We start from the raw sequence: 11140 nt of genomic DNA, 5'->3' as shown, positions 1-11140 counted from the left end.
TTATTCATTCCTATAATTATATACATTCTGAAAATGAGTAAATGAGAACATTATATATTTTGGTTTATACTCTCACTAAAGATTCATCAAACTTTAATAAAATAACTCTAAAATCTCAAATTTCATACCTTTAAATTTTCTGTCTAAATGTGTAGAAGAAGAGAAATATCTAAGGAAATGTGATTTTTGGGATTGCAAACTTATTTAACTGTTATATAACCTTTGACCTTTGGTCTATGGAAAAATGCCAGACTAGAGTCCAGTTTTGGATGTGATCCAGTTTCGATAGTATGTCACCCGAGTGTAGACACCAGGCTTGTTTGGAAGGGCACATTCATCTCCCCAGCTTACAATACCAGCAAGGAACCAGATGCCTTTAGAATCTTCACTAACCAATGGCCCACCAGAATCACCCTGCAGAGAAAAAAAAAAGAGTCAATAATATAAATTAGTGTATCTAATTTATAAATTGTATCTGTTTTTCTTTTGTAGTAATGGAAGGGGGCACCAAAAATGAGAATATAACAGAAGAAACCTCATACTTTGGATATTTCAATACTTGAAATGGTACTAGTCTAACATATTTTTCTGTGTCATTATTTTCTAAAGACTAGTATGTCAGTATATGTTGTTGACTAATGCAATACAAGAGTGGAAAATTAGTATGATATGTTTCAACTTAGTTTTAATTTGATGTGGGATTTCCCTCTGTATGTATTACCATTGATTAATAAAGAAAATGGCTTTGGTCCTATGGCAGGGCAGAACTTAGGCATGAAAAGCTGGGCTAAATGCTAGGAGAAAGAAGGACAGAGTCAGAGAGAAGCCATGTAGGCCCACCAGAGTCAGAAGGAACTTTAGCCAGTAAGTCACAGCTATCTGGTGATACACAGCTTACTAGAAATAGGTTAAATTAAGATGTAAGAGTTAGTAAATAAGAAGGAGGGTGAGTGGGGAAGTGGGAGGAAAATGGGAGGAGGGGAGGAAGTGGAAATTTTGAGTGGTATTATTTACAAAGCAATAAAAATTAAAAAACCAAAACAATAACAATAACAAAAAGAAGCTAGAACTAATGGACCAAGCAGTGATTTAAATAATATAGTTTCTGTGTGATTATTTTGGGGCTAAGCAGTTGGAAACTAGCTAGCGGCCTCCTTGCTACATTAACTAAGGAGTTGTTGAAGGTATTTCTTCTTATGCAGTCATCACCATATTGAGAAATGCTCTTCCCTATGTAACTATTATGCTTGGGGAAAAGGAAGGTGTGTATATTTGCCCTCCACTAAAATTGGACATAGTTTTTTTATTCTTGAGCAAATGTTGGTCCCTATAGTAAGGAAAGTAACTTTTTACATCATATACTTAGTTTCTTATACGAGAATACTATGATTCTACTTTCATCATATTTCAAGTGGATAATATGCTATTCTAAAGTAATTGTGCTATATATTAGATCCCCGAACTTACAATCTTCCTAAAGCAAAATTTGTACCCTGTTTTGAGCAGTATCTTTCCATTTTTCCTACCCACCCATCCTTAATAACATTTGTTATTATTATTAATTTGTTTTAGAGTTGTATTTTTATTTCTGTGTATGCCAGAGTATGTGGAGGCCAGAAGGGAGCTTGGGTCCCTTGAAGTCGGAGTTAGAGGCAGCTGTGATCCACTCTACATTGGTGTTGGGAATGAAATTCGCTCATGTCTTTCTTCTGCGAAAGCAGAACGTGCTCTTAAATGCTAAACCCTCTCTCCAGTCTTGACAGATGTCAGTATATTCTATTTTAGTGAGACAGTCTTTAAAGATTTCATGAGATTCTGAAATATTTGACTTTCTCTATGACTTTTTGTTTGGTGTGTTTGTTTTTGGAAGTACTATATTGTTTTCCATCATGACTGTACCGTTTTCTCTATCATTAGTGTGTAATTTTCTCTATATCATTACAGATCATCCTTTCTTTTTATTATAGTCATAATTCATATTATCTTAAAGTGATTTCTCATTGTGTTTTTAATTTGCACTTCTGTCATTGATTTTGAGTACTTTTTCAAATGAAAAGGTGTCTGTGTTTTTTTTTTGTGTGCATGTGTATATTTGTGTGCTTGCAGAGATCACAAGTTGATGTCAAGTGTCTTCCTTGATCACTTTCCAACTTATCTTTGTAACAAAGTCTCTTTTTTACAGAACCTGGAGCTCTCTGACTCACCTAGATGGTCAAGCTAGGGATCCCCCTTTTTCTCTCTTCCCAGGGCTAGGATTATTGATATGGACTTCCTTTTCTGGCTTTCTCCCCCATGGATACAGGGGAATACCAACTCAGGTCCTCATGATTGAGTGGCTAAACTATCTCCTAAGATCCGATTTGTATTTTTTCTTTGGAAAAAAATGTCTATTTAGGCTATTTTCCTATTTTGAAATCAGAACATGGTGCATTTGGTACTGATTTATATGAGTTACAGGAAGTTTCTAAGATTTGGCTTCATGACAGACTTGATGTTTACAGAATATACAAAAGGATTCAACAGAATGGGGAATTTTAAAATATGAAAGCTAACATTAATAGAGAGTACAAATAATTGTCTAAATTGGAGGAGACAGTGAAGAAAACAGGCAAGTGATTACTTTTTAATACTAGAAGAAAGCTGATGAACAAGAGGGTGAACTTGGGTACAAATAGAAATGTATCACAAAGAAAGGAAATTAAGGTGGTTTTCCTTTGATTTCTTCATTTTTTAGTATTTAGAAAGCTAATATTCTAAAGAAGATTGAGACATAGTGTAATATGTAGAAAAATATGATGAAGGTTTGACATAGCACAATAAGATATACCAGAGTTACATTAGGTAAGGATTCACATGTATTAAATTCCTTGGATTTACAAGAAGACAGCATTTTACCTAGTGTGTAGAAGCTGATAGAGTTGGCAGATTACTCTGTGATTCACTGTGATTCAAGATTATTAGCATAGGTGTGGGGGAAGTAGAAGATGAAGCCACAAAGGGTGTAGTAAATACAATTGCTGAAGCATGGGTCTTAGGCTGTGGCAGGTTAGAAGATACAAGTCTGCTTAGCCAGTTAAGTACAATGGGATTTAAGCTCTTCTTCATCTCCAAGAATAGGCTCAGTTAGTTTGAAAACAAGAAAGATGAAAACCTGTAATTAGAGAGGGCAATTGTGTGTTATAAATACTTATTTGCTTGTCTTCTTATTATTAGAGTATAGGGATATGTTTACTCATTTCAATATCCCTATACGTAATACAATAAAACACTTCTGTACAGTGATTGAGTAAAGTGAGGTTCTTCCTGGGTTTACCACTAGTTGCGCCTTCCTAGACTACTTTACTTGCGTATTGTGTAAGCTTCAGAACTATTACTTATTAACAACATAGGGATATTAGAAACACATTCATTAATAAGGAAAAGTAACTGAGTTTAGAATTCAGAGAATGGGTGCAAGATCAAAATTCCTCTCTGTTTAAGTCCCTGCTCTCTCAGTTTACTTAAGAGTGCTACCTTGTCTCTTTGCCCGAACTCCTCATCAGAAATGGGTTTCAAACTAAAATGTGCTGCAGGAGGTCACCACAACTAAAGTAAAGGGATATTCTTAATGTCTTAGCATCATGCCTCGTACGTGGGATTCCACTTAGAAGTTGTCAAGTAAATAAAATAAGGAGGATGTTGGAACCAGCTTGTGAAAGCTCCGTAAGTAATTAGTATTAGATTAAGATGACGGCTCTTGGAGATAGACCAGTCAAATTAAAGTTATCCACTATGTATCTCACTTATTCATTGTTCATTCTGAGTCTCTCCTTCACTTCCATACACTGCTTCCAGTAACAAACCGACTGCCTTAGAATCATACTATTTTACTGATACCAATTTACATTATAGTTAGACGATTTAGCCACAAAATACACCCATATTTTTAAGATTGAGAAAATTGCACTGTCCACTGAAAATTAAAGCTATCAGAAAAAAAAATCATGGCATTACCTGGCAGGCATCAACACTGCCCTCCAGGAACCCAGCACACAGCATTCCAGGTGTTATCACTCCGCCATATGCCTTTCCACTATTGCAGGTCTTGTTATCAATAATCTTCACTCTTCCTTTCTGGAGTATATTAGGACTTTCTCCTGAAGAAACAATATCATATAATTTTTAAAAGCGTGTTTAAAAAAAAATCACATATTGACATTTGCATATCTACTGTGTGAGAACATACGTGTGTGCACGTGCATGCGTGTGCATGGATGTGAAGGTCAGAGGTCACCCCTGGAGTGTAGGTTTTCTCTTTCTACCATGTGGGTTCTGTGAGTAAGTCCAGGTTCCGATGCTTGAAGGCAAGTGCTTTGCCCACTGAGCCGTGTTGTCAGCCCTCCAAATTATAATAAGTTTTTAGAAACTCAATATGAGTTTCTTTGAGTTAGTATTTTATTTTAAAATTATATTTGTTTTTCAGGCAGTGTAAATCACAATGTAGTGAAAGCAAGAAATGTTTCTGAACACACTACATACCAAACTATTACTGAAAACAATCACGTTTTGAACTAGTTTGTCTATCTTTTGTGACAGGATTGTTTTCTTTTACAATGTTTTAGAAAGTAAAATTAAACTTTCCACATCATAAGCAAAAATTTCATCATCATTTAAACATTTTTATTTAAGCTTACTACAGTAATTATAAATCTTAAAATCATTTAACTTATTTTCCTGTTTTAAAAATGGATATTAAATCTATTTTTGTACTAACTCTATAGAAGTACGATCATGGAATTCATGTAATAAGTGGGTTTTGCTCAAATATTACCTCCTCAATGAAAGATAAATATTTATTGAATGAATTAATGTCAGAGGAAATTATGTATCCAAATAAAAAGAAATTTATGATAACTGTCATTACAAGGGCACAATGGCAAATGGTTCTATGAAATTATAATTTCTAAATAAATGATACTGAACACAATTTTCAATTCATTGTACATCATATTATTTTAAATGATCTACAGAGACTATTTTTCACATTTAGTTGTAGTTCTGAAATTATTTCTTTTTGATTCCTGAACTGGAATCCTGTCATGGAGAGAGGTGAGGAACTTACCATCAGACTTTAATGTTCCCCAGCCAGTGACCACCACATCTGAGTTGGGTGGGAACTTCTGAGTCTCTTCTGGTAAACATGCCCTTCGAATGTTGGTTGCAAATAATACTGGCGAAGACAGATGCACAACAGCTATGTCATTATCGTGTGCAGGGTAACTGTAGTTCTCATGGATTATAATATTCTTGACATTTCGTTGTATTTGTGGTTTACTTAAAAGAAGCCCAAAACTAACTTTCCAGCCTTTTGGATTTGCATCCCTAAAGGAAATAGATTTATTTATTAAAACTTCTATATATTAGACTAAAGGAATTAGTCACTTAACCTTTGAAAACTAATTTGGTCATTTGCATTTCCATAGCACTTTTTTTGATACAAGGTTTCATTGTGTATTTCTGACTGGCCTCAACTTGCTATGTAGAAGCAAATTTGAGACTGGCCTTCAATCCAGAGAGATCCATCTACCTCTGCTTCCTGCGTTTATGCTGAGATTAAAGGTATACATCATTATGGCAAGCTCCCCACCCCCACTCTCACCAAAAAGCTATATATAAAAGAATAAATAAAAACAAAACTGTTTGTATACATTTTGAGTAACTCTATAAAATATGACTTAAAAGATAATCAACAGTTGGGCATATGAGCCCAACAATTGAGGCATAGAAGCAAGAGAGTGGTGAGTTTGAGGCCACTCTGGGATACAAAGTAAATCTGAGGTCATTCTGAGCCATGTGTAGTGAGACTTTAGCTTAAAAATAATTAAAGAGAAATGACAATTTATAGAAAGTGCATTTTATTTATTGGATGGAATGGAAAATACTGAAGGGAATTTAGAAAGGTAAATATGACAGCACAAAATAACAAGATTTAATACAAAGTGGGTAGGATGTGAACACAAAGAATTTATGAAAATTATATCATTTATATCTTTTCTTTTTGTCATTTTACACAACAAATAAAATACTTTTGTCTTCCATCTTTGCTTGTTATTTGCTATTGAGTACACTATTTTCTGAAAAGTAGTCCTGTTGGAATGTTTCCAAACTGTCTACTAAAGACTTATAATAAGTAAGGTTTTCATTAGAGCTGAACAACTTAGAGGTGGAATTTTGTTTTTATCCAGCTCAGTGGCAGAGTGCTTGCCTGGCATGCACAAAACCCTGAGTTCAACCCCTAGTACTGAGAAAAGAAGGGAAGATGGAGAGGTGGCAATCTCTCAGTGCAATCATGCACCCTTTAAAGCAGCCATTAGTTCCTCTGGGCATGATAGTCCACCTCTGTAATCACAACACTTAGTAAACAGAGGCAGGAGGATTGCAAGTTTGTGGTAAGGTCAAGTTATACAGCAAGTTTGAGGCTGCTCTGTCTTTGAGACCATTTTGCCAACTTTCCTTTACCAATGTTTTGGAGGCACTATTGTTAATATTGAGACAGATTGCTGGTGGTTGAGGGAAGGAGGGCTGCCAAGTGTTCCACAATGCACAGGCCAACTTTCTACAAAACGTGATTATATCTAGTCCAAAATGTCAATATTTCTACTTTTGACAAGGTTCTGTAGGATGAGTACTTTATTTGCTATTGTACTGATTAATCAATGAGATATTCTGAGGCTGTACCTCACTGGGGTATAAAGCAGTTGGAGGCATTGGAGGCATAGTTTCATGATTACACTGGGAGGAATATATATTATCAGGCTCTTAGTACTTGAGTGCCTTTGCTCCCTTCACACAGCTTACCTTACCTTGTGAAACAGTGAGCGGCAGTGATAAGCCAGTTGTTACTAATCAGAGTGGCTCCACATCGGTGGACACTATTCTGTTGAAGGCTTGCTTGCCAGGGCCATTCTCCTTCCTCAGCATCCTGGCCTCCTACTATTTTGACGCCTGAGGGAGTAATTGTACGTCGTCCACAGCCTGTTCCAAGGAGAGTTCATCAGTGTTGATAATGCTTATGCCTGTGTCTTGCTGTAGTAAATAAACTACCTATGACATATGTCTCTAGTAACTAAGAAAAGCTCGCTGTCTTGGAGAAATTTGGATGGATTTACTGCTGATATGATTTCTTGAAATATACTCTAAGTACATTGTCATCTCATCCTTCTGTGCTTATCACTCACATGTTCTCTGTGTCTTTCTTGTCTTACCATGACTTGATGTGTGAGGTAGGTAGGATTATAGGTTTGGTTTTAGAAGAGACCAACCTTACTATATTGCACGAGGAAATATGTGGTTTTAAACATCAGTGAAGGTTAAAAACGCAACAAATGGCATGCAAATATTCATATGAAAGTGAGACTGAATATGAATGTTATGAGATAGAGCCAATAGAAGTCCTGATACACAGTAGTTAGACAAAAGAAATGACATGAATATGGCCAGCACTTCCAAAGCCATATGCTTCTGTGAAGTTCGTCTGTACATTATTGTCAGTTGAGAAACATAACACAGCTAGACTCTGATGTCTTGACAGCAAATTCATAGTGATAGTATAGTTCATTATTCATCAGGCTGATTTTGGTTACCTTGACTATCTTAACTTTATACCAATAAAGTGCTGAGTTTGTTCTTTGTCTTCTTTTCCTAGAGATCACCATCTCATCAGTAAATACTTTTAAAGATAAGAAATTAGGGACTGGAGAGATGGCTCAGAAGTTAAGAGCACTGTCTGCTCTTTCAGAGTTGAATTCCTAGCAACCACATGGTGGCTCACAACCATCTGTAATGAGATCTGGTGCCCTCTTCTGGCTTGCAGGGATGCATGTAGGCAGAACATTGTATATATAATAAATAAATAAATCTTTAAAAAAGATTAAAAATTATGCTTTTTGATAAAAATATGTATATAGAACCTACCATAGAGAACAAATTACATAAAAGTAACTCAATAAATATTTGTAGAATTAAAACTGTAAAACTTGGAATAAAAGTATTTGTTTACTACTTCATTCGGAGAGGGAAAAAATCGTAATCTATTTAAGGCATAGATTAAGGCAGTGGTTGTTAGTATTTGGCAATGTTGGAGACATTTTGTATTATTATAAGAGAGTGGAGGCTGGGGGAGTGTCTATAGCTACCCAGTAGACAAAGGTCAGGGATATTGCCAGCTACCCTATGATAAACTGGAGAAGCACTGAAACAAAGAATTAGCTGTCAATTTTGTGTCAATGTTGTTAGGAGTAAGACACACTGGACAGCATAATTGACCTTTATCAAGAATAAGAATGTTTAGCCGGGCAGTGGTGACTCACTCCTTTAATCCCAGCACTTGGGAGGCAGAGGCTGGTGGATCTCTGTGAGTTCTAGTCCAGCCTGTTCTACACAATGAGTTCCAGGACAGCCAGAGCTGTTACACAGAGACTCGGGGGGGGGGGGAAGAACATTTAAGTACATTTAAGTATTTAAATAAATTTAAAAAATTTAGCTGGCCAGTAGGTTCACAACTGATGCATGATTATAGTGGCAGATATACTTTGAGATATTCTTTCCTGAAGGAAGAAAGGCATGAGAAGCGTAGGAGAGTCATGCACACTTTTAAAGTTCCTAACTGAACTGACGTCCTGAAACCATTTGGTTTGCTTTTTAGCACATTTTAAACCTTGGGTTAAAGCTCCATTCTTGAGTCACGTAGCTGTGGCTGCCATGTCTAATGGGTACGCTCATTGACTCATTGACTGTCACTCCCTTCTCTTTTCTTTCCACTCCCACATCACCGACTCTACAGAGGATAAAGCAACTAATCCAGACCCAGGGGATAGTGGTTCCTCCCTACCCTCATTTCTGTTTGGGCTCCTCCTAAAGGAAGTTGGCTTTTCCTCAGCTTCCTTCAGAGAAATATAAAACCAGAGGTCTTTCTCTGTGGGTTAGGTGCCTCCCTAGGAGGCGTGACTTCATTGTTTCTGACCTTACTCATAATTCTCAATTTCTATTCATTCGTCAGCTTCCATCTGAAGCTCCCATTTACTCATGATTGTGTCTGTTGCGCTTTCAGCCACTATCTCCGCAGTCTTACCTTGCCTCTTACCTCTGCTTAAGTCCTATGTGGAACCCTGTAGCTTTATTATACCAAAAGAGAGCAGATGGTAAATTTCAGAGCAGAAGATTGCTGGCCGATACTTTCAGAACCATCATGGAACCTACAGGGGTTTTATTGCCACCCTACTCTTTTTACCTCTAATATGTTTTAATATACTTTATTGTGTCACATGCTGATGCTCTGTTCTTTACATTTATTTTGTTTTTTCTGCATACCCTCATCTTTCTATTACAAATGTGACCAGAACTCTAGCTGGATCAAGTCAAATTCTGGACTCTGATATGAAAGGGTCTTAGTGTTCCAGTTGGGGAGCAGATAGACTGGATGATATCTTTAGGACCGTTGCTCACGGACCTGTAAAGACGTCTATGAACCTGACAGTTTTCCAATTGTGGATTTTCAATTTACAGATACTGAGAATTTCACTGCCATAATTGGTTTAAAGATGTCTTATTAAGTTGCTTGTGGGTTGTTTAATCAAAAATCTCTGAAAAAGAAACCTTAAATAGCCTTGTGTTTAAATTTTGTCCAGGTTCCCACTAAATAACTAAGTGGTGACTATGGGGTAGGTGAGCAGCCTGGGTCACTGTCACCTAGCTCTACAGGGTGAATGCTCTAATCCAGCTACCCCAGTCAGTCTTTGTCCCCAGATAAATGAAATGCTTTCTTTGACAGCTTGCTCTGAGTTCCAGCCACTTTAAGGATCATGTTTCCTAAGACCAGCAATGGAGTGGGGGTGGGGGTGAAAACAATGCCTTGCCCAGCAAGGAAGAAGTGGTTTGCATATAAAGCATATGGCTCTCTGCACACAAATTTAGTTACTAGGGTCAGCATTCCAGAGAGAGTTCCTAGGCCTGGGATTCTTACAGGTGACACATAAAACACAGAAAGCTGACATGCACCGAGGGCTAACTGTAAGTGCAAACACTCTGGTGAGTAATTTATTCCTACTACCTTATTTTATCTTCACACTAATTTGAAACTAAGGCTTGGAACATTAAAAAAAACTTATGCTAATCCTTCACTCTAGAATCCAGATCTGAAACTCCGAATGCGCATGAAGCTGATTTTAGATTCTAAATTCTTAATTACCACTGCTTGTCCCTAGGTCCTCTCTGCCATCATGGCATGTAACAATGCTCCTTCTTTTAAATCCATGACGTCACTCTGTATCTCTTCCTACAGTAACATTCAGTAATCTGTTACTACAGTACAATCATGTTTCTGAAAGTCAGGCTTCTTATTACACTTCAACTGCGGGTCTCCTTGTCATTTTAAGGATGAATTTTTGATGGCAAATAACTTGGTTGATAGACTTACATGTATTGAGAAGATCTTCTGCTATTGGCATTGAAATGTCTAAAAGTCAAGAAAATGAAAATGTTTACATTTATAAACACATTTTATTTTTAACACTAATGGTACTTATGTTGCTTTTGGAGATATCCTGTAAACATGTTATCTATCTTAATTACCAGTTCTGTTCATGAATTAAAACAGAGAAAAAGAAAATATTTATACTTATTTTTTTAAAAATGCTAAAGTTCCCCACTATAATTTATTTATAAAGCAGTTTAGTTTTGAGATGTCCTAAAACATACAAGAAATAGTGACCTTCCACCAAATTCTAGAACACACCTTAACAAATAATTCTAGTAAGTAGGATGTTGTTACTTTTACTACATTTTTAAAATTAAAATTAATTTTTTGATTAACATATAAAGAGATGGATTTCACTGTTATTTTTCAAAGTATATAGTTACACTTTGTTCTTATTGCCTCTCTATCTTCTGGATGTCTCTCTTCTTCTGGATGCCTCGTCTCTTTCCTCTTACCACCGAACACTGGTTCAGCTTTCATGATACATATTCCATTACCATCTCTTGTTCCTACCTCTTTTTCCCTTTAGTCCTCTTTCTCCTCTTTTATAATTTGCCCTGATGTTTAACACACTCACACACACACACACACACACACACACACACACACACACACACACACACACAC

The 11140-nt window shown here is 36.4% G+C and overlaps 1 protein-coding gene across 1 annotated transcript in view; it reads right to left on the bottom strand.

The window, feature by feature from the left end:
- Window positions 1–252: 252 nt before the first annotated feature.
- The window catches only part of LOC101982509 (transmembrane protease serine 11C), a 47586-nt gene continuing 36698 nt past the window's right edge, over window positions 253–11140 (bottom strand). Inside the window, exons 6-10 of the mRNA XM_005359417.2 lie at window positions 10454–10492; window positions 6843–7014; window positions 5102–5361; window positions 3994–4136; window positions 253–414 (exon numbers count right to left, since the gene is read on the bottom strand). Coding sequence (XP_005359474.1) covers window positions 253–414; window positions 3994–4136; window positions 5102–5361; window positions 6843–7014; window positions 10454–10492 — 776 coding nt within the window. The remainder of the gene's footprint in view (window positions 415–3993; window positions 4137–5101; window positions 5362–6842; window positions 7015–10453; window positions 10493–11140) is intronic.

This window comes from Microtus ochrogaster, linkage group LG1 (genome assembly GCF_000317375.1).
Source record: "Microtus ochrogaster isolate Prairie Vole_2 linkage group LG1, MicOch1.0, whole genome shotgun sequence".
Taxonomy (NCBI): Eukaryota; Metazoa; Chordata; class Mammalia; order Rodentia; family Cricetidae; genus Microtus; species Microtus ochrogaster.
This window is presented reverse-complemented; position numbering and strand designations above follow the sequence as displayed.